At 35.0% G+C, this 24978-nt stretch overlaps 1 protein-coding gene across 1 annotated transcript in view; it reads right to left on the reverse strand.

Annotated features, from left to right (window-relative positions):
- Nucleotides 1–1039: 1039 nt before the first annotated feature.
- The window catches only part of CFH (complement factor H), a 94229-nt gene continuing 70290 nt past the window's right edge, over nt 1040–24978 (reverse strand). Inside the window, exons 12-22 of the mRNA XM_003264501.4 lie at nt 23299–23475; nt 21941–22123; nt 21653–21832; nt 20068–20244; nt 11571–11753; nt 10916–11101; nt 7782–7955; nt 6551–6727; nt 4964–5140; nt 2550–2732; nt 1040–1433 (exon numbers count right to left, since the gene is read on the reverse strand). Of these exons, the coding sequence (XP_003264549.1) occupies nt 1231–1433; nt 2550–2732; nt 4964–5140; nt 6551–6727; nt 7782–7955; nt 10916–11101; nt 11571–11753; nt 20068–20244; nt 21653–21832; nt 21941–22123; nt 23299–23475 (2000 nt within the window). The 3' untranslated portion in view covers nt 1040–1230. The remainder of the gene's footprint in view (nt 1434–2549; nt 2733–4963; nt 5141–6550; nt 6728–7781; nt 7956–10915; nt 11102–11570; nt 11754–20067; nt 20245–21652; nt 21833–21940; nt 22124–23298; nt 23476–24978) is intronic.

The following is a 24978-nucleotide window of genomic DNA, read 5'->3' on the forward strand; positions in this document are numbered from 1 at the left end:
ACCTGATTTTATACAATAAGAAGTAATAAGGCATCATTAAATAATAATTGTGTTGTATTATTGATATCTTTATTTTTCACATAATGGCTTCACCTCCTTTATGAGTTTAAAATGTTCCTAATCAAAAATGATTTTACCTAACTAGTGCTGATTAAAAAGAATGAATATAAAAATTACATTTCAGAACCTTACTATTGAAATTTCCAAAACTCTTCCACTCCAAAAATAGTTGAGGCTATTTGATGTTAAGATCATTACTGATGAAATCTTTATCATTCTCAACATGCAGCGCCTTGCTTGTTAGACATCATTATTTTAAAATAAATTGTGCTTTTGGTTCAAAAGTGATATATGTTAAAGGTAGAAAAATCAGAGAATGCTCATATATACAAAAGAATTAAACCATAACTTTTACCGCTACTATCTCAAAACACACACACGCACACACACGCATACATATACATATGCACAGACACAAACACACACACACATTTATCTATAGTTTTGAATTTCCTGGCAATGTTTTTTCTGTAAACATTAATTCAGGGCAAAAGTATCGTGTTTCTGTGTTTGCAAGTGAGTGCATGCAAGTGAGCATGTTACAACTGATACTGTATTTTTATTTTTTGTATGTTTATGTTGTAATATTTATATACCAATTACGTTTTAATTCCTCTTTATGATTAGTTTGCATTATCACGTGTGCTAGATTGACATCTTATAGAAGTATCTACATTTCACCAGTTTTGGTGCATTTACGTATTGATATCACTTTTGGTGCATTTATGTATTGATAAATAGTAATTACTTATATCTCATTACCAACATGGGTTAAGACTTGACTTGGTTTTTACATCTTTGTAAAGTGATATAATTTTGAAATCAGAGACAATGATATGTTTTCCATTTACTGTAAAACAATGAGCCTCAGAAGCTATGGAGAAAGCTTTGAGAGATTTAAGAGTGATGAACAGAAATAAAGTCTGAAAAATTGCATCTAATTTCTTGCCACAACAATGTTATGAACTGGACACAACAGTTAGTTTTCCAAGTTTTAATAGGGTGCTTTTAAGAAGAGAGCCACCGGTCTCCGATTATAATTACATTTTCACAAATTAATCCAAAATTTTACTTATGAATAAAAAGGAGTAAAACAATACTTAAAAAATGAAATTGAGAACTGATTTAATACTGAAGTTCTGAATAAAGGTGTGCATTTTATGATTGATTCTATCTTTTTACACAAGATGGATACTCCAGTTTCCCATCCCAACATCTTGTTCGCAATGTGTGAGAACTTGGTGAAAGACGATATCCAGGTCTACACACAAATTCAACTGATTCACCTGTTCTCGAATAAAGTTTATGTTTGGCTATCCACCTTAATGTTATGTTATATTTTTCCATAATTTCTCGGGATATTACACACGGATCTGAAAATAAAACACAGTAAACATAAAACACTAAGTAGTATGCAAATCTTCATAGACTTTCAGGTTTTCAAGTAGAATGTTATATGATGGTTCAGGAATTATTTCTCAAAACACGATCCAAACCGACTATGTAAAAACATCATATTGATTTAAATAAACTTAAAATGGTAATCGATGTGAAAATGAGGTTCTATGTTTAATGTATGAGAATTAGGGGTGTATTATCAATGATTCACTACCTCAGTTGTCATTTTACGATCCCTGCATTTTAGAACTTATCATTGCTGCTTTTGTTTGATTAAGGTATTGGTCAAAGAGTACAAACTTTCAGCTATAATATGAATAAGAACTTGGAATCAAACATAGAGATCTAGTGATATTTAGAGCTAATAATATTGTATTGTTTATTTGAAAATTGGTAAGAAAGCAGATTTTAAGTGTCCTCACCACAAACACACACACACAGACTCACACACCAACCTACACCCAATGGTAAGCATAGGTGATGAAGAATGTGCTAATTAATTTGTGGTAATCATTGTAGCATAAATACATCAAAAACAGCATATTGTCAAAAATGAAAATATATTTTTATTTGTTAGCTAAATGCTTTAAAATAAAATATAAATATAAAGAGAAAAATTACTTATTTTTGTTGTTTTTATTGAGACGGAGTCTCGCTCTGTCGCCCAAGGTAGAGTGCAGTGGCGCGATCTCGGCTCACTGCAAGCTCCGCCTCCCGGGTTCCCGCCATTTTCCTGCCTCAGATTCCCAACTAGCTGGGACTACAGGTGCCCGTCACCATGCCGGTTATTATTATTATTTTGTATTTTTAGTAGAGACGGGGTTTCACCCTGTTAGCCAGGATGGTCTCAATCTCCTGACTTCGTGATCTGCCCGCCTCGGCCTCCCAAAGTGCTGGGATTACAGGTGTGAGCCACCACGCCCAGCCCTAAAGAGAAAAATGTCTAAACTTTACTTTCTAACATCAATAGTTGGTAGGCAAGCATTCAGCAGAATGGTTGTTCAATAATCTGTGATTATTTTGTTACAAACAGCGAAATATCAGACTCATCACACTGATTTTTCCAGCCACGTGAATATTAAAGTACTTACGTGAGCATTTTGGAGGTTCTGACCATTGTCCATTTCTACATGTTATTCGCTTGTTACCTTCAAGTTGATACAAGTCCTGGCATTTGTACTCAACTGATGAATCTGGAGCATATACTGACAACGGGAATGAAGTAGTGTCCCCATTGTCAATAGGTGGAGGGGGCCCACATTTTCCTGTAGAATCTAAAAAACATCATTTCCTCACTTGATTTATTGTGAGAGCAAATCAAAATACAAGCTCAAATAAGGCAAATACAAACACAGCACTTTATGTAATATCAACAGTTTTGTGATTTCTGGTAAAAGAAATGAGTCCTGGAAGAAATTTTAACCCTTTAAACTGAAAGTAATTTATTTAAGTTCTTTTCTCCCTACTGAAAGAACACATAAAACATTAACAAATATTGCAGCTTATAGTAGACCAGGATTAAGAAATGTCTTAATGAATACATGCTAAACATAGAAAACTATAACAAAGTTTCTTATTTCATATTCAACATTCTTTGGAGTAACACTAAGCGGACACGGGTTTTGAAATTGATGATGGTTTTTAAAAATCCCATAAGAATTATAAAATGGAAAAGTATGACAAAAATTTTTTAAAAACACTGAATATACTTAATAATGCATTGGGAGCTGACAGACAAATAAATCCATGAACTTGAACATACAGCAATATAAATTACCCACTGTGAAAATAGACTGAAAACAAAAAACTGAACTGAAACATTCAGAAAAATACAACAACAAATAATGCAGATGCAGAAAAAGAAGAGAAAGGATATTGGGCTGGAAAAATGAATAAATAAAATGATGCCTGAAAACTTACCATTTTGACCATAAGGCATAAACTTATATTTAAGAAGCTGAGTGAAATCCAAAGAGGATAAACATATTGGAATTTATACCAATACACATTAAAATAAAACTACTTTAAAAAAAGAAAAAAATACCTTGAAAGCAACTAGACAAAAACTATGCTTTTCCTCGAGGGGATCAACAATTCCAATGATGGTGAGTTTTTCATCATAACCATGTGGCACGGTTTTCAAGTGTTCAAAGAACTGTCAACTCCAAATTTTATATCCAGTGACACTATCTTTTACAAGTAAAGGGGTAAACATAGACATTCTCAGAGAAAGGGAAACCAAGAGAATTTGTCTCCAGCAGCCCAATGCCTAAAGATTAACTAAAGGAATTCTTCAAATTAAAATAAAAAAGATAAAAAGAGCTTGAGACTTTAGGATACTGAAAAAATAGAACAATATAATGGATAAAAAGAGGAGTCAATATAACAGGATATCTTCTTCCTCATAAGTTTTTTAAATTATGTTTGATGTTTGAAGCTAATGAGTTTAATATGGTGCTCAATGTATGTACAGAAAATACTAATGGCATTTATACTTAAAATGTGGAGAGTATAAATGGATCTACATGAAAGTAAGGTTTCCATATTCCAATTGAAGATTTAAATGTCGGTACCAGTGGACAGTAATATATTATTACATGTATACAGTATTAGCTAGAGCAACAACTTTTTAAAAGGAGGAGAAAAGCTATGCAAAGAGATACAATGGAAAATAATACATATGAATCAAAATTAATCTCCTTAATAATTTTCCCTACAGGGAATGGAGGAATAGGGAAGTTGGACTGAAACCCAGAGGAAACAGACAGGAACAAATAAATGACAGAGGTTTAAGTCCTATATGTCAATAATTATTTTAAGTGTAAACGGTCCAAGTGCACCAGTTAACAGGCCATGAAAGGATGAATGGATATGTCAACAAGACCCAACTATATGCTGTCTGCAAAAACTCACTTCAATATAAAACATAGGTAGAGTCTAAGTGAAATAGTGAAAAAAAACACAGAAAAACATTAATTTTAAAACATAAAGGTGAGTAAGATACAATTTCCTTTTTTGGTTTCGCTTACTTCATCCCTATATATTAGAATGACCCAGGACTATGTGCTCAGACTTCTTTTTATAAATACAGTCAGTCACACACCTTTAAATATAATCCATATACTGAAGACGCCCACATTTATATCACAATCTATGATCTCTCTTCAACTGCCTATTACATATCTTAGAATGCACATCACTTATGGCTGTCAAATGCACATAATGTCTCTTTTATTACACGTATTCCTGAGAAGGAACTAAGTGTTGTAATGCTTAAAAAGTATTTTTTTTCAGGTTCCAACACTTTTAATTTGGTCAAATCTTTCTCAAAAATCATATACCCTATTACTTGTGTTCTGTTCACAGGAAGAATTGAATTTTAAGCACCATCAATCATTTTATTTGCATTTGAAAAATCTATTAATAAAAATTACTTCATTTTATTTAAATCAACGTATTTTAACCCTGCTATACTACCCCAAAATGTTAAAAGAAATACAATTACCTTTGCATTGAGGTGGTTCTGTCCAGTTTCCATTTAAACACATCACTTCTTTTTCCCCAAACATTTCATAAGGGCTCCTACATTCATAACTTACTCTCTCATCAGATGGATATTTACTCTTCTGTCTCGACACTATATGAGCATTTTGTACTGTGGGTGGATTCACACAGGAAGTGTCTGAATAGAAAAAAAAAAAAGTGGTTCCACCTAGTGTTCATTTTGAGTAGCAAATCAACTAACACAGTTACAAATATATTTCAAGACGAATTTAAAATAAGTAGACAATCTCTCAAATATTTTGTTGATTTTAATAAATTTAAATGTAATATTGAGGAAAAGGCATGAAACTATTTTTTGTAAGGTACAAGCTTTGATGTTTTCAATTTCTTCTTCATCCTTCGCTAGAACACTGATAGACCTTTATTTTTTCCCTTCTGGGAAGGCAGTGTAAATGAAACTTTTCCTGGATATCTCTCTTTGAGTTCGCGCAGAACAAATATTACCGGTTCTATTTATTTAACATTAATTTATAAAACGCAAAAAGTCAGCATAAATAGATTATGTGATATCAGATTTTTGTTTGCAATCATCCTGCTTATACATTTTAGCCTCTTAAAAATAAACACAAATAGGCATTTTCTTAGCGAATAAGCAAAGAATTAAAAACACATTTTGAAAATTATGCAAGTTAAAAGAGAGGAAGAATGGTTAATCAAAGGATCCAAATTGGAGATGTGGAAAAATAAAAGAAAATAAGTCTATAATAATAAAAATAACTTCAGATAATTTAATTGCCAGTGATTAAGGATACTATGCTGAACAATGCAAAATTCATCAGAGAGTTTCAGGTCCATGTGTAGTGATAATAGACTATAGCAATGCTTCCCACTCAGAAGTGTGCATAGAATTCCCTGGAGGGGTTGGTAAAACAGTTTCTGGGTTCTATTTTGAGATTTTTGATTCCGTTATGTCTAGAATGAGCTTACGGAATTTTATTTTCACTTCACACAATCTCCAAGAAGATGATGATGCTACCAGTTTGGCGATGACACTTTGAGAACTATTGAGCTAAGATTAATCATCAACTACTCAGTTCCATCTTTGTATTTTTAGGCATATGACTACTTTTTCCTGCCCTAGAAACTTAATTTATGTCCATTTTAATGATGTTAGAGACAATTCTATATTTTATTGCCTAAGACACTCTATATAAATAAATTGTACTTATATGTTTACTTATTTTATGTTTATTTATTTTTTTGAGATGGAATCTCACTCTGTCACCCTGAGTGAAGTGCAGTGGCGCGATCTTGGCCCACTTCAATCTTCATCTCCCTGGTTCAAGCGATTATCCTGCCTCAGCCTCCTGAGTAGCTGGGACTTCAGATGCATGTCACCATGCCCCACTAATTTTTTTTGTATTTTTAGTAGAGATGGGTTTTCACCATGTTGGCCAGGCTGGTCTCGAACTCCTGACCTCAAGTGATCCGGCCACCTCGGCCTCGCAAAGTGCTGGGATTACAAGTGTGAGCCACTGGGCCAGGCCCGCTCATTATATAAATAAATTTTAAAAATTCATCAAAGTACCTCTGCATGTTGGCCTTCCTGTCCATCTGCTATTAATGCATGTTACATTACTGGGTCCATCCATTTTGTAATGTGTTGCACAAGTGTAAGTCACTTGCTCACCCGACTTATATGAATCCTTCTTCTCTCCCATGGGTATGGCATTTTCAAAGCTAGGTAAACTGAGACAATCTGTTTCTGAAATAGGAAAAATATGTATTTGTTCAGCAAATCTTTAAAAATAGGTTACATACAGTGCATGTAATGGATTCTAAAATAGCGATATATAGAATCAATGAATACTTTACAACATTTTTCTTGTAACTTGAGAAACTATATTAGCCATTTTGTCTTAATTACTTTAAATTCTTAATAGGAATGATATTAGAAGCCTGAAGAGAGATTGGTAGCCGTAGCACTTGAGATTACACATTTTTTTGTTCACATTATTTTTTGTCCACACTTGCCACCTGATATGGTTAGGCTTTGTGTCTCCACCCAAATCTCATCTTGAATAATAATCCCCAGGTGTTGAGAGAGAGACCTGGTGGGAAATGATTGGATCATGGTGGCAGTTTCGCACATGCTGTTCTCATGATAGTGAGTTCTCACAAGATATGATGGTTTAATAAGTGTTTAGATGTTCCTCCTTCACTCACTCCTCTCCTGCCACCTTGTAAAGAAGGTGCCTGCTTCCCCTTCAGGGGTAATGGTAAGTTTCATGACACCTCCTCAGCCATGTGGAACTGTGATCAATTAAAATTTTTTCTTTTATAAATTATCCAGTCTCAGGAAGGTCTTTACAGCAGTGTGAAAATGGAATAATACACCACCTATGTTGTGTATGTATTTCCAAATTTTTTGCTTCTATCAAATGTGAAATATTTATAATAATTTTTTTAAATATTTTAGAAAATGTACTTATAGGGAGATTGTTGATAAACTGACAGAAGATTGAATAATGAGGAGATTGATGAGTAGAGGCAGTTGTGCCCTAAGAACAGAGATGAGAAGTCTGAGAATATACATTAGAGGATGCTTAAAGTTCACACAAGATGACGTGAAAATGAACCAATTTGACTTATAATGTCAAATGTTTTAATTAATACAGCTATAATTTCCCACAACAATCCAGAATATTCAAGAAAACCTTATGAATTTCCAGGGTCACTGTTTACTTTCTTATTGGTACCACTTATACTTTGAATGAAGAATATTTATCATACATATAATAAAATTCAATGCACCATACTTATGCATGATGGAGGCTGAGACCATTTTTCTCCTAAGCATTTTGCAATTGCAGGCCCATCAATTCCAAAACCTTCAAAACATTTGTATGTAACTTCTTCTCCATACTGATAACTGTCTGACATGTGAGCTACAGCACCCTGAGAAATCTCAGGTGGAGATTTACATGGAAGGCCTAAGAAAAAAAAGAATGAATTCAGGTTTCAGTAACTCAGACATTTAACTTTATGTGCCTGTTTTTATATTAAGTAGTTTTATTTGAAAATAATACAGGAGCTACTATGACGTCACAGAGAAGTACACAAATGTTTCCTAAAACCAGCCTTCTGGTGTCTGTCTGTCTATCCGGCCGTCACCAACTGAAGAAGGACTTGAAACTAAAAATAGTAACACATTTCAGAAAGAGATCATCTATGCCTGGTAAGCAATGCCTCTGTAAACTTACTAGTGATAATAAGATACACATTGAGGGTTAACCATTCCAGGTAAAACATAATATATTGTAGGAAATCAGAAGGGGCATTGTGGGAAGAATGTAAAAGAAGTTTTAAAACATAGTGGCAAAGCAAACATGACAACTTGCAGAATAGGTTTGGCTGTGTCCCCACCCAAATCTTTTCATGAATTGCAATTGCCATAATCCTCATGTGTTGTGGATGAGACCTGGTGGGAGAAAATTGAATCATGAGGGCGATTATTCCTCTGCTGCTGTTCTCATGATACTGCATGAGTTCTCCTGAGATCTGATGGTTTTATAAAGAGCGTTCAGTCTTCGCTTTGCACTTCTCCTTCCTGTCATCATGTGAAGAAGGACATGTTTGCTTACCCTTCCACCATGGTTGTAAGTTTCCTGAGGCCTCCCAGCCATGTGGAATTGTGAGTCAATTACACCTCTTTCCTTAATAAATCATGCAGTCTTGGGTAGTTCTTTATAGCAGCATGATAACAGACTAATACAGTAAATTGGTACTGCAGAGAGTAGGGTGCTGCTGTAAAGATAACCAAAAATGTGGAAGCAGCTTTGGAACTGGGTAACAGGCAGGGGTTAGAACCATTTGGAGGGGTCAGAAGAAGACAGGAGAATGTTAAAATGTTTGGAACTTCCGAGGGAGTTGGAGGGCTCAGAAGACAAGAAGATGTGGGAAAGCTTGGCACTTCCTAGAGGCTTGTTGAATGGCTTTGACCAAAATGCTCACAGTGATATGGACAATGAAGTCCAGGATGGGGTGGTCTCAGATGAAGATGAGGTGAGGAACTTGTTGGAAACTGGAGTAAAGGTCACTCCTGCTATGCAAAGAGACTGGTGGCATATTGCCCTGCCCTAGAGATCTGTGGAATTTTGAACTTGAGAGAGATGATTTAGGGTATCTGGCAGAATAAACTTCTAAGTGGCAAAGATCTCAAGAGGAAGCAGAGCATAAAAGTTTGGAAAATGTGCAGCTTGTAAATGCAATTAAAACTTCGTTTTTCTAGAGAGAAATTCAAGCCTGCTGCAGAAATTTGCAAAAATAATAAGGAGCCAAAGTTAATCACCAAGACAATGGGGAAAATATCTCCGGGGCATGTCAGAGGCCTTCATGACACCCCCACCCATCACAGGCCCAGAAACCCAGGAGGAAAAATGATTTGATGGATCTGGATCAGGTCCCTGCTGCTTTATGCAGCCTCAGGACATGGTGTCCTGTATCCCAGCTGCTTCAGCTCCAGCTGTGGCTAAAAGGGGCCAACATACAGCTTGGTCCATTGCCTCAAAGGGTGAAAACCCCAAGCCTTGGTGGATTACACATAGTCTTGGGCCTGTGGGTGCACACAAGTCAAGAATTGAGATTTGGGAACCTACAACTAGGTTGCAGTGGATATATGAAGATACCTGGATGTCCAGGCAGAAGTTTGCTGCAGGGTGGAGCCCACATGGAGAACCTCTGCTAGGCCACGGAGGAAAGGAAATGTGGGGTTAGAGCCCTCACACAGATCCCCACTGGGGCACTGCCTTGTGGAGCTGTGAGAACAGGGCCACAATCATTGAAGCACCAGAATGGTAGATCCATCGATAGCTTGCACTATGTTCCTGGAAAAGCCACAGACAATGCCAGCCCATGAAAGCAGCCAGGAGGGGGACAAAGCCACATCTGCCCAAGGCTGTGGGAGTTCACCTCTGGCATCAGCATGACCTGTATGTGAGACATGGAGTCAAAGGTGATAATCTTGGAACTTTAAGGTTTAATGACTGCCTTATTAAATTTTGGACTTCCATCATGCATGTAGCCACTTTGTTTCAGCCATTTCCTCCCTTTTGGAATGGAAGCATTTACCCAATTGTAGCTCCATTGTATCTAGGAAATAACAAACTTGCTTTTGATTTTACAGGCTTATAAGTAGAGAGGACTTGCCTTGTCTCAGATGAGACTTTGGATATGAACTTTTGACTTAATGCTGGAATAAGTTAAGATTTGGAGGACTGTTGGGAAGCCATGATTGTGTTTTGAATTGTGAGGGCATGAGGCTTGGGATGGGCCATGGTGGAATGATAGGATTTGACTGTATCTCCAACCAAATAACAATTTGAATTGTAGTTCCCATAATCTCCACGTTTTATGGGAGGGACCCAGTAAGGAAGTAATTGAATGATGGGGGCAGTTATCCCCATGCTTCTGTTCTCAGGTTAGTGAGTGTGTTTTCATGAGATCTAATGGTTTTATAAGGGACTTTTCCCTCTTTGGTCAGAACTTCTCCTTCCTGCCATCATGCGTTTGTTTCTCCCTCCACCATGATTGTAAGTTTCCTAAGACCTCCTCAGCCATGCAGAACAGTGAGCCAATTAAACTTTTTTTTTGTATGTATAAATTATCCAGCATTGGGCAGTTCTTTATGGCAGCATGGGAATAATACAGATAGGTTTAATTTCACTAGATATTATTTTTTAATGCCAGAATAAAAGGTGACTCCATCACGAACAAATAAAATTAACATAAATAGAACAGATTCAATCATGCAAAAAGTATTTTAATGGTACAATATATAAATAATTTTATATATGCAGTGATCTCAATTATTCTTTCCCCTCATTTTGATAATAAGAGATTATTTTTATGAATTCTACTGTAAACAGAAATTGAGTATTCATATTGGCCTAACCTTCACACTGAGGTGGAGAACTCCATTTTCCCATGTAGCATGTTGTTTCATTTTCTTCAGATAGCCTGAAACCACCTTCACAAGTATAACTCAATTTAGTCCCATGTGCATAACTTTCTTGTGAAGACCTGGATGAATTAATAGTTCCATGTTCTATTGGAGGTGGTTGTGAACATGGAATTTTTTCTAAATGAGGAATGAAAATCAAAGGGTCAAAAAACAAATAAAATACTTAAATTGAAATATAAAACTAAATACTATTTTGGATTTTAAAGTGAGTATAATTTGAACAAATAAAATTATTTAAAAACAAAAGCATATGAGAAACTCACAAAGATATATTCCTGCACCATATCTATGTTACCATCCTCTTGTTCAATAATCCTCTTCATTCATGTCCTGTTCATCATGAGGATTAAAATATGCATGAATGGAAATGTTATTTGACATTTACATAATATTCCAAAGATTTTGGCTGTATTTTGTTCAAAAAACTGAAAGAGTGGTGATTGATTAATGTGCCTAGGTCCTAATTTATTTTGTCAGGATAAAGTAATAGACATAGAGAAAGAACTTCTGTCTTGTTTACATGAAGCACAAGAGAATATTAACCTCATTTGAAAGAATTATGTAAAACAAATTATACACTACTGACCAACACAGCGTGGTATTGACTGCCATCTTCCATCTTTGCATGTAATTTCTTCTCCTTCCTGAATTAAATAATTTTCTTGGCAAAGAACAGATACTTTTTCTCCATCCCGGTAATTCAATGTGGTTGTCATATTGTGAGAATTGGGAATCTGAGGAGGAGGTGGGCATAATTGCATTTGTGCCACTAAAAAATATAAAAATATAATTAATTTTATGATAAAAAATTAAAAATAAAAATATTAAAATTAGGCTTTTTATTAAAAATAATTTACATGATTAAAATAGAATAAATGGAAAGCTCAATAACTATGTTTCATAAATTATCACATATTAATTATGATGTTTTTGTATGCAGATATACTTTTCAGCTGTGTAACAGTTACATTAAACAATAGAACTTTTGGTTTGTATTCTCAAAGACTTTCTTGTAGTTTTTTCATATATTCTTTGTTTAATACATTTTGCATAATTTATGAATATTGATTTTAATTATTTTGAGCCTTTAGAATGTTTTAATGGAGTTACACACTCTTAATTACATGCATTAAATAAAAATTGATATCTATAATCAAATGTATTAGGATTGGATTAAAACACTCACAAATTTTCTGCCAATGGAATCTGATTAGCCAGAAGCAGAATTATATTTAGTTAATAATCAATTTGGTACTGACACTTGACCAATATAAGCATTAAATATAATCGCTAGTGACTTATAGTGTGATATTTAAAGCTTGAAACTCCCCTAGAACTTTTATTTACTAGCTTACCTGTACTGTTTAGGGATATTTAAATGGATGTTATGCACCCAGTTTAATGCATTGCACAGTCTGGCTTTAGTTATATAATCATACATAAAGATATCTTCGTAAACTCACAGCTAAGCTCCTGTTAAACTGCGATACATAAGAAATACCTTATTTTCTCATAATATGAAGATGAAGCATGTCCTGTTTGACTGATGAGGGAGTTTAGAAGCATCTGGGAGCATTCAGCATTCTATAATCCCTTGATTTTGCTTTCTCCTATCATAGTGTATGCTCTACTTCACCTAAAGCATCATGTAATCATACTCTAGGAAATCATGGCAATGATTTCAAGTGTCTGACATTTTGTTATCAATTCAGGGAGACGTTTGGGTGAATAAAACTTCATTAAAGTTTATTGATAATGTCGAGTTTTCTTTTTTCGCTTATGATAAAGTATTTCATATTTATCAAAAGTATTTTGCTTATTTCTGTTTTTCAATATTTTAACATGTTTTTAACATTCTCATCAATTTATTTTTCTTAAGATTAATGATCAACTATTTATGCTTGAATGATTCTTTCCTTCTATTTTTGTTGGGTGTATGTTCCTGTCTACCTTCTAGATTGTAGTACCTGTTGCTTTTATTTTTTTTATTTGCTTTTTCTGATGCATGTTGTAATGCTAAATACATCTCTGTTTCAGCTGTATCCCATTGATTTTAATGTGTACCATAATCATTATTATTTAATTTAAAGTATTTTCTGATAGTAAGCAATTGAGAAAGAGATTATTTAACATTTTGTGACATGGCAAATAAATTTAAAGAACGTTGAGACCCAGTATAGCCTAATTCTATTTTTAGTGTGTATGCATATTTTTATTTGTAAATAGAACCGTCAGCAAGGTAGACTATGTGCTGTGCAATTAAAAAACTGAGTGTTTCAAAATATTGAAATTTTCCCAGTATTCTTTCACAACAGAATTAAATTGGAAACCAGCAAAAATCACCTATCTAGAAAAAAATATTTAAACAAAAAAATTCTATATAATTGATCATCAACAGACAAACCACAAGACAAATGAGAAAAATATTTCAAATCAAATAAAAATGAACTCTCTCTCTCTGTCTCCCAACACACAGAACATACACACACACATACGTGTGTAACATTTTGGGACACAGCTAAAGCAGTGCTTAAAAGAATAGAGCTTTAAAGTTTTATATTTTCAAAGTATGATAGTTTATGACCATGTTTTCATTTTTCACCCTAAGATTGAGAAAAGTGAAATTAAAACTGAAGACATCAGAAGGAAGAAAACAGTAAAATCAGTGAAGAAGAGAAAACGGACAAAGAAACACAGAAAAGGGAGAAAATTAGCAAAGCTAAAATTAGTAAAATATATGAAAGCTAAAAAATAGAGAGCAAATGGAGAAAATGTAAAAGCATTACAATCGGTTTTTGAAAATATTAATAAAATTGAGGACAAAGTAAAAACAATGATCAAGATTTAAAAAATGATCAATATTGAGGATGAAAGAGGGCAGTGACATCAGCAAGATGCCAGTATAGGAAGCCACCACTCTCTCTTCCCCTCACAGGGACACTGATTCAATGACGATACTGGAACCAATTCCCTTTATGAGATATCAAGAAACCAGTTCAGAGCCTCCTGCAACCCTCTAAAGTAAACAGAGATCAGTATATTTTGGCTGCTGCTCCATCAGAGAGGAAAAATAAGAGTGAACTATTTATCATCCAAGCATTTTGGGGAGCATCCTAAAGTACTGGTTTCTCTTTTGCTTGTGTAGGAACACTTAATGATACCTGCAATACTCTAGTTTCCTGGGAGTAAAATAAAGAGCTACACAGGGGGTGATGTCAGCAACATGGCAGAAGTGGAAGCTCCTGACTCTTCTTCCACCAAAGAATGTCCTAAACAAACATCTATTCATGAATAAACTCCTTCTGAAAGAAAATCAAAGACCAGTAAAGGGACTCCTACTTACCAGGCAACAAAGAAAACATTCACATTAAACAAGCAAGAAAAGTTGCAACACAATGGAGCATGGACCCCAGCCTTGTTCACTGCACCACACAATTAGAAAAGGAATCTCAAAACCCCAATTTCTCCTTGTGGAGAGTTGTTTTTGGATCTCACATAAAGCATCCAAAGTTTAAGTTTCCTGTGCTTTGGCCTTTAATTCACTAATTTTGGAAGCAGAGGAGATTAGACACATGAGAGTCTCTCTAGATCACAGGAAAAGCAATGGTATGATACAAGTGCTGAAGAGCTTCCAGAAACTTCATTCCTTAATAGCAGTTCAGAGAAGGGGCTGAAAAAACAGTCCCCTGTTTCTCCCCAGAAGGAATTTTATGATATATTCTTCCTGTGGCTACTTGGAGGTCTGAATTCTAAAAAACTTGCAGTCTGGATTCTAATGAACTTGCATCAGGCACTTCTCTAGCCGGTTCCCATGGCTCACCACAGTGATAAATCCAGGTACATTAATCACTCTTAGAACAAGTTTGTCCACACAAACTTGAGTGCCCTAACTTTTACAACTTTCATTCAGGGACTGTATCCTAAAGCTCTTAGTTCTGGGAGTAAAGGGCACAAAACATATCCAGAGTCTATCTAGACCACTGAAAAAAGAAATGGCAGTTTTATATGGGTGTGTAAGCACTTCCAGGAGCTTCATTGCCCAAGAGCAGTGCAGAGAAAAGGTGTTTAAAATGCAGCTCCCTGTTTATCCTCAAAAAGGTTTGTGTCATCCATCAAGTGCTACAACCTGTACAGTTACCTCCAAAAGGACTCCTCTTAAAACTCTTAACTGTCACAGCAGATATTAGAAAAATACCAGCCTCCATAGTTCATAAAGCAAATAGGTGGTCTTAAAATGCTATGTAAAAACTCCAGGCGCTATGCCAAATTGGAGCAGTGCAGAAAAGGGAAGAGAAAGTTCAATTTCCATTTCTCTGTCGAAAGGGCTTAGGCCACATACTTGCACTGGCTACTTAATGAACTGACCTCTATCGAGCTTGCACAGGGCATCTAATGATGCAAACAAACAATAATTTTCCTGCAGCCAAAGCCAAAGTTTGGCACTTCATGAGTCTCGCCCCAATGATAAATTCAGATTTATCCATTCTTCCTGGACCAAGTTTAGCCATGCATTAAAATGTCATTACTTCTATAGCTCCAACTCAAGAGATTGTCACCTTAATAAACTCACACTGGGAGATGATAGAGATTTGCATTCCTGAAAGGCCCTACATCACAGAATACAAAAAGCTGGTAATACGATGGACTCATTTCAAGCAGATACCTCTTCAGGATCAGAGTATGCAGCCTGAATATTAGTACAGGCATTAGCCACGGATTCTTTACTTGGTATAATACAGAGCGAGTAGGAGATAAACACGCACATTCACTTTCACTATGAAAACAGAAATAAGTAAATACACAGCCAAGTCCTCAATATTTTCAGCTACATCTAGACAACCTGGCTCCTAACTTATTGGTCCCAGGTCCTGAAAAGATGTGGCACATTCTAACCTCGAAGGGGCCACCAAAAATAAGAGACAGCAGTCTGCACAAAGACTTGAGAGGTACATGAAAATCTCTGGCTGGAAAAATTAGTGAGATCTTTCTCCTATATGAAGCCAGTCTGATAAGACTGAGAACGGCCATTGTCTTATCTATTGCATAGAAACACTGTGAGTTAAAGAAAAATAAAGAAACAAGATAATATACTCCAAACAAAAGAACAAGATGAGTCTCCAGAAATTCACCTGAGGGAAGTGGATATAGGTGTTTTACTCAAGAAGGAATTCAAAATAATGGTCATAAAGATACTCACTGAGACCAAGAGAGTAATGCAAAAACAAATTAACTACTTCAACAAAGAGGTAGAAAGTATTTTAAAAAATACCAAACAAAAACCACAAATTTGAGAATACTATAACTGAACAGAAAAGTTTTAAAGAGGTATTCATCAGCGGACTAGATGAAGTAGAAGAAGGAATTAGTGAACTTGAAGGCAAATTACTGAAAATCACTGAATCTGAGAACCAAAATAAATACATAAATAAAAGTGAAGATAGCTTAAGATCCAGATGGAATACCACCATGTAGAATAACGTATGCATTATCACCATGTTAAAAATAGAAAGAGACACAGCGATACAGAAAATATATTCAAAAGAATAATGACAGAAAACTTTCAACAACTGGGAAAGAAATAGAAACCCACATCCAGAAATCTCAAAGGAAATCAAATAAGTTTAATAAGAGATAGTCACTGAAAGACATAACACAATCAAATTATCAAAAGTTATAGATGAAGTATTGAAAAAAGCCAATGAAAAGTGAATGGTTACATAAAATGGAATTTCCACAAGACTGTCAGTGGATTACTCAACAGAAACATTGCAGGCCATAGTGAAGTGGAATGATATACTCAAAATTCTGAAAGAAAATAACTGCCAAGCAATAATTCTATATTCCACTATTCTGTCTTAAAAACCAAAGAGTGATAAAGGCTTTCTGAGATTGAAAAAGGCTGAGAGAGCATAAGGACTCTTTTCTGCCTTACAAGAAATGTTAAAGGGAGTTCTCGAAGGTGAAAGAAGAGGATGCTAATTAGTAACATGAAGATGTTAAAGTATAAAACTTACTGGTAAAAGTAAATACAATATGAAATTCAAACACTCTAATACTGTAACAGTGATGGGTAAATATAGCTAGCATAAACGTTAAAAGGTAAAAGTACTAAGAACAACAGAGGCTACAAACTTTGTTAAGAGATACGAATTATTGAAAGATGCAAAGTATGTGATCAAAGAGAAAACATGGGAGGAGCAGAGTAAAATTTAGAGATCTTATATGTAATCAGAATTCAGTTCCTACCAACTTACAATATCCTGTTATAAGATATGTTATGCAAACCTAAGGATAACCACAACTTAAAATAGCCTTTTATAAGGTATGTTATGCAAGCCTAAGGATAGCCACAAAGCAAAACCTCTGATAGATACACAAAAGATTAAGAGAAAATATCCTAAGCATATGGCTATAGAAAGTCATCAAACCATGAATAAAGCAAGCGAGAGAGAAAGAAACAAATAATTTAAAAAACAACCAGAACACAATTAACAAATTGCCACTATAAATCCTTACCTATCTAAAATTACTTTGTATGGAAATGGAATATATTCTACAATCAAAAGGCATAGAATGACTAAATAAATTAAAAATTAATACCCAATTATAAACTACTTACAATTGACTTACTTCACTGTAACGTACATTCATAGATTGCAGTGAAGGCATGGAAAAAATCTATAAAAATAAAAACTAAAAGAGAACGGGGTAGTTATACTCATTTCAGACAAAATAGACTTAAAGGAAAAATTGTATAAAGGTACAAAGAAGGTTATTATATAATGATAACAGGGTCCATTTGTCAAGATAATACAACTATTGTAAATCTATATATGCACTCAACATCAAAGCAACTAAATATATAAAGGAAACATTTAGGAAGCTGAATGGAGATGTGGACTGCAACACAGTAATAGTAGGGGATATCAGTATTTTACTTTCAACATTGAGACAGATCATCCAGACAGAATATCAATAAGGAAACATTAAACTTGAACAATAATTTACACCAAATAGATTGGACAGACATATAAAGAACATTCCACATAACAACAAAACACATATTCTTCTCAAATGCACACAGAATATTCTCCAGAATATATTATATGTTAGGCCACAAAACAAGTCTTTTCAAATTCAAGAAGACTGAAATCATATCAAGCCACTTTTCTGACAACAAAGGTATGAAATGAGAAATCAATAATAGGAGGAACTATGGAAAATTTTAAATTAGGTGAAAATTAGACAATATGCTCTGAAACAATAATAGGGTCAAAACATTTTAAATAAATTTTAAAATATTTTGAGAAAAGGAGAATGGAAACAAAACCTAGCAAAACTTATGGGATGCAGCAAAAGTAGTTCTAAGATGGATGTTTTTAGGAATAATTGCCTATATCAAGAAAGCGGAAAGAACTCAAATAAACAGTCTAGTAGTACCCCTCAAAGAAACAGAAAAACATGAACAAACTAGTCAATTCCAAAATTAGTAGAAGGATAGAAATCATAAAGATCAGAGTAAAAGTAAGTAAAATAGAGCCCCCAAAGCAGTACAAAATATCAATGAAAATAGTTTTTTTTTAGATAATCAAAGATTGACAAAGCTTTAACCAGAATAACTAAAAAAGAGAGATATGGCTTAAAGAAACACACAATCGGAGATGAAAAACGTGACATTACAACTGATATCACAAAAATGTAAAGAATGAGAGAAAATTATTAGCAATTATTTGCCAACAAATTGGACAACCTAGAAGAAATGGATAAATTTCTAGACACACACAGCCTACTAAGATTAATTCAGAGGAAATAGAAAATCTGAACAGAGTAATCACGAGGAAAGAGATTAAGTCAGTAATAAAATGTTTCCCATCAAAGAAACTCCAAGACCTGATGGCTTCATTGCTGAATTACAACAACATTTTAAAAAGAACTAATACCGATTCTTCTAAAACGACTCCAAAAATTTGAAGAGAAGATCATTTTTCTAACTCATTCTAGTGGCCCAACATTACCCTGGAACCAAAACCAGACAAGGGCACAACGCAAAAAGAAAACTACAGGCAAAATCCCCTGATAAACATAGGTACAAAATCCCTCAACATTATACTAGGAAAACAAATCCTACAGCACATTAAAAAGGTCATTCGCTATGATCAAATGGGTTTAATCCAAGGAATGTAAAGGTCGTTTAACACAGGCAAATTAGTAAAGGTGATGCATCACATTAACAGAAAGGACAATAACTATACGATCATTTTAATAAATCTATATAGAATTGCTAAAACTATAAAACTTCAAGAAAAAACTGTAGAACATGTACACTTCACTGCATATATATATATATATATTATTTGCTTCTTTAAGGACTCTAAACATATTGAAATGTTGATAGCAGATTAGTTTTTGTATTGGTTGTCAATACTTTCTGTATATCCTAGACTGGCAGACATTGGTAAAAATATTGAAGCTAGTGAGGCAAGGAAAACCCACAATTGGATAGCAAAATACAGATATAAAATGTGAGAAGACTGGAATAAACCCTACACTATTCAAGTGAAACTGTATGTGTCAATATGACTAACTTTTCAAGATAGATAAACAATAAATTAATAGATACATAGATGATTAGGTAAATGAACAGATAGATGAATAGACAGAGATAGATTAAATAAATGAATCAACAGAAATAGATATAGATACATACATACATGCATGCAGACATATACAAACAGATACATAGTAGTTATTGGCATAGACAGAGGTATAGGCACAGGAACATTTGTTGACAAGAAAAGGAATGAGAAGCACTGGTCCTCCAACAGTAATGATGACATGTGGTGCCTGGTTTATGTGTATGTGTGTGTGTTTGTGTGTGTGTGTGTGTGTGTTTATACTAAAGGTAACTAATTCACATGGCACAGTTAATATTAGGAACAGTGTTTTCATTAGTTTCTAATTTACCTGCCTTATTCAGGAGCATTTGTAATAATAAATAGCTAAAATTTTTAAAAGACACACATACCTATTACTTTTCCAAATGAGAAATAGAATACATTTCTGAAAACAAAATAAGAGCTTACTTGAGCAGGTCACTTCCGGATCCCATCTTCCATTTATGCAGACTGCCTGTATGTGTTCTTCTTTTCCTCTACATCTGTATCTTATGTTAGAATTATGATCGAATTCTTTCTTGTTTATAAAATTTCCTTCAATTATAATTAAATTTGATGATTTGCACTTCTTAAGTTTATCTATTGCTATAAAATAAATATATTTTTATGAAAATTCAAATTATAAGAAACCAACTATTACATAAAAATAGTTATAAAGTAAATAGTATTAGCATGGTAAAATTATGACATCATTATAAATTTCACCAACCAAGTTATTCCTGATCACATTGCATCAAAATGCCATTATGTCAAAATATAAGCCCTGTATTCTGTCGCTGAAATGTTAGAGATATCTATCATAAGACATTTTGTTCTTTGGGAAATACAAAATATCATTGGATATTTCATTGGATGAATGAATATGATGGGACATTAGGACTCTTAGAATTCAGGACCCAGGAAAACTTTAGGAAATAACTCAGTTTTAGAGAAAAGCGAATGAGGGTCCCCAAGATCCTCCCGGTTAGTCATCAAAGAGGCAAAATGATTTTAAAGATTGTAAATCTCAAGTCACACCCTAAGTAAATCACCTTGCCTTCTTGCTGATCAAGACATGAGACTTACAGTGTGAAGTCCATCAATGACATGTACGTCCTGACTCAGTCCCTGACTACCTCATGTCACTCAGCTATACCACGATGTAGAGGGCCTGTGGCCCACCAACCCTGCAGCACATTCACTTATTTTGGCTGATATGGAACGAACTGAAAAATTATCACTTTTGGAAGCTTTAAGAGAGAAAAGAATCCTATGGGAGAGTAGTAAGTAGGTACTTTGTCAACTTTGTTTCTTTGCTTCTCTGCTTCTCAGTACCTAAAAAGGAATACCATATAACAACAATAATATTTATATTTTATATAAAACACTCATAATTTCTCAGTAAATAGTACTCATATTTAATCATATGACAATTTTTTAATATTTTTATTTTTTAAAGAAAGAGTCTTACTCTGTTGCCCAGGCTGGAATGCACAATAGAGCTCACTGCAATCTCGAATTCCTGGCCTTAAGCAATCATCCCTCCTCAGCCTCCCAAATAGCTGGATTACAGGCATGCACCACCACACCTTAACTAATTACAAAATTTTTTTTATAGAGATGGGCTTTTGCTATATTGCCCACACTAGTGTCTAGCTCCCGGCCTCAAGAAATCTTCTTGCCTTGGCCTCCTGAAGTGTTGGGGTTATAGGTGTGAGCAAACACCCTGGCCTCACATGACAATTTTATAAGTAAAATGTTGCTTCACACTTTTAAATATAAAGAATACTGATATCAGATGAAGAAAGATTCATAAAATTATATTGCTAGCTTTCTTTTTTCTCTCTAGACACATACTGAATTATAAACAATATGCAAAAGATTGGTCTCATTATATTGAAGACTGGACATTTTGAGGCATATCTGTAAATTTCAAAAATATACTTGCAATTATTGTTTTTACAATAAAAACATTAAACTTTGTTAAATGTTGACTTAAGAAGGGTATTCTCACCCACACACTGAGGAAGTTGGGTCCATACTCCATGAATACACGTAATTGATCTGTGCCCAATCATTGTAAATGATTCTGAGCAATTGAATTCCACTGAATCTCCATAGTAATAAGGAGGGGAAGAAAACTGGGCATAGCCATGTTCAAGTTCAGGTATATCTCCACAGGTACTCTCCTCCACTATGTAAATTTTACAAAAAAAGTTTATTGTGAAAACATGATTTTTGTGTTTTAGATACAAAATACAAAAGTTTTCACAAGTTTAAATATTAATATTTTATACATTACCAATACACACTGGCAAAGTTGTCCACTCTCCATCGACACATTGAATTTTATTAGGTCCCTTCATTAGAAATCTAGGATTACAATAATATTCCACCACTTCACTGTGTCCATATTCTTCTTTTCTTTTTTCCTTAACATCCCCATTGAGGAGTTCAGGAGGTGGACCACATGATTGTACTTGCTCTATAGTAGAAATACTATGTAAATAATGGTTAAATTGTCTGTTTTACAATATAAAGATTCAGTAAAATGGAAAGATTTTCTTCTTTTATTCATGTATTCTTCTTTATGTAACTTATTATAGCATCCTAAACAATCAAGAATGGTGTTCATATTGTATTACTTATACTAAATTGTCACATTGAAGGTATATTAAAATGTTAAAATATGCTCAGACTTCTAGATATCTTAAAGATGCAAGAAAACCAATTAGCAAATGTGGTTATGAAAATCATGTTAATTTTTACATTTCATGGAAACATTTTATCATAACATTTTGGAAAAATATCATAACTGAGGCAAGCATTTGATCAACATACTTTAAGTTTGACTAATCAATACAAGCAACTGAATTGAATATAAGCTGCTTAAATATTGTTTAGACACACTCGGTGAAACTTAAGTTACAGCCCACACTATATAAAATGTCCAGAATGGATGTTGACATTTCAAGCAAAATGAAAGTTAACAAAGAAATCCCTCCATTGTCAGCCACTACTATGGTTTAAATGTTTGTCACCTCCAACCCCATGTTGAAACTTCATCGCCAGTGTTTCAGGTGGGGCCTAATGGAAGATGTTTGGGTCATGGGTACGGATCTCTCATGAATAGATGAATGCCCCCACTCAGGGAGAGTTCTCACTCTATTAGCTCCTGCAAGAGCTGTTTCTTAAAAAGAGCCTGTCACTACCCTGCTCTCTCTCTTGCTTCCTCTCTCATCATGTGTTCTCTGGACACACTGGCTCCTCTTCCCTCTCTACTAGTATTCTGTGGCTCTCACTGAATGCAGATGCCTGATCTTGAATTTTGTAGTCATGAGTATAGTGAGCCAAATAAAACATTTTCATAAATCATCCAGACTCAGTTATTCCTTTAGAGAAACATAAACCTAAAGTAGACTAAGACCGACAACACCTGTGTGTCTAGGAATACTTCCAGTACATCGTTCAAGAAACAATGGAGATTAACTTAAGTAACTGAATCTCAGGTATTCAGTACCCAATACATATCCTTCACAGGCAAATCTTTGACTTAATTCATTAGATTACAGGCAATGGAAGCCCAAACAAAATTAAGAAAAAAAAGTTGGTATTTAAAGTTCTAATTCTTATTTCAGCAATTGTAAGATAAGCATTCACCTTTACATATTGGGAGGTCAGGAGACAATCCAAAGTGGTAGCACTGAATGGAATTAGGTCCAACTATTGTAAATCCTGGTTTGCAGGAGAATTTCAACACCTCTCCAACTTTATACTGGTCTTTCTTGCGATCAGGAACTAAGTGTACATCTATTTTAGGAAGTTCGCATTCTCTTTCTTAAAAAAGGTAAAATAATTTCATGAGAATATATAATTAATCATTGCCAAAGTTAATTTTACATGTGCCACAATAAAGCGAGGTTGATACTGGGTCATACAGAGGGGCATCAGATAAATCCTTTTCCCTCTAAAGAATGCTACATGTTACGTTTTAGATGCTGTCTAAATTGAAATGGAACTTTATTATAAATGTTATGGTATTGAAATAGATCTGTTCTAAAAATTAATTTGTAAATGCAACTTATTTAAAATGAATCTAGTTTTAATCACTGACATTTATGAAATTTAATATTACTTTTTTTACTCAAAACATGAAATTACTCTCTCATACTAAAAAAGACTAATTTACAATTTTAAAAGTGCATATAGACCAGAATTGGGGCTTTTTAAAAACAAGATGACTGACTAAGGAGTTTGGACACCAGTTCTCCTCAGAAAGAAGAACCAAAGTTACAGGTAAATGATCATAACTTGAAAAATATTTAAGAGAGGGTGCAGGAGCGTCATAGAGAAGCCAAAGCACGGAAAAAGATAGAAGCAAGAGCCTGGCAAAGGTTGACTAGGACCCTGTGGGACCTCACAGAAAGCATAGGTTGGAGTTTTTTGGGCTCCCTGCAGCTCACCGTGTAGATCCAAGCCATCAGAGAGCTCTTCTGCCTTCGTGAACACACACACTGGTGTGAGTGGAGATTTGGGAACTTCTTGAGGGCATTACACCAAACTACTAGTTGAATAGGGTCATCTGCCTTCCCCTTGGGCCTGAGCTGCAGTGGTAGGTTTCATGCCCAGGAACCTCAGCCATCTGCCCCCATAACACCAGAGCCGCACAAATACTCCCTGGCACCTGCTTGGATGTGGCAGTCACCCATAGCTGGCTGGACCCAAAGGAGTTACAGCATTGCCAACAGTTTAACCACCAGGGAGGCTATTCCTAATGGAAAGTGCAACAAAGGGACAGCCCTTGTGGCAAAGAAGACTGTAGCATTCACTTTCCTGTGTGCAAGAGCAACCTGCTTGTGGGCTGAAAATGACTACACCACTTCCGGCAGACACACAGACGCGGTGTTTGGCTCTGCAAGGGAGGAGTATAGATCCTTCCCAGGAGCCCAGTGGTCCCAGTGCTTGGGCACGGATGTAGAGAGGGGAACATGTCCCATGCGCCCAATTCTGTGTTCATAGCTGTGGTCACTCGCAAAGGAGACTGGTGCAGACACACCAGAGGACAGACATTCTAGGGGTATTAGGGGTGGCTACATCTCCACTGGTGATGTGCCCAATGAAGCCAGGCTTGCAAGAAAGACAAGCTAGGGGTATCTCCCCAGGGTCTTCCTCTGACACGCCTGTCAGGGCTGCTGCTTGTGCTCATCCTTGGAGCAACCAAGGGTGAGCTTAGTGGTACAGATCTACCCCGCTTTGTCCCCAGCTCCTCAGACCACTGTACCTTTCACAGATCAGTCCATTCCCTGGGGCAACAGAGAGTTTCTCCCATAAACAATGACA

The sequence above is a fragment of the Nomascus leucogenys genome, chromosome 9 (assembly GCF_006542625.1).
Source record: "Nomascus leucogenys isolate Asia chromosome 9, Asia_NLE_v1, whole genome shotgun sequence".
NCBI lineage: Eukaryota > Metazoa > Chordata > Mammalia > Primates > Hylobatidae > Nomascus > Nomascus leucogenys.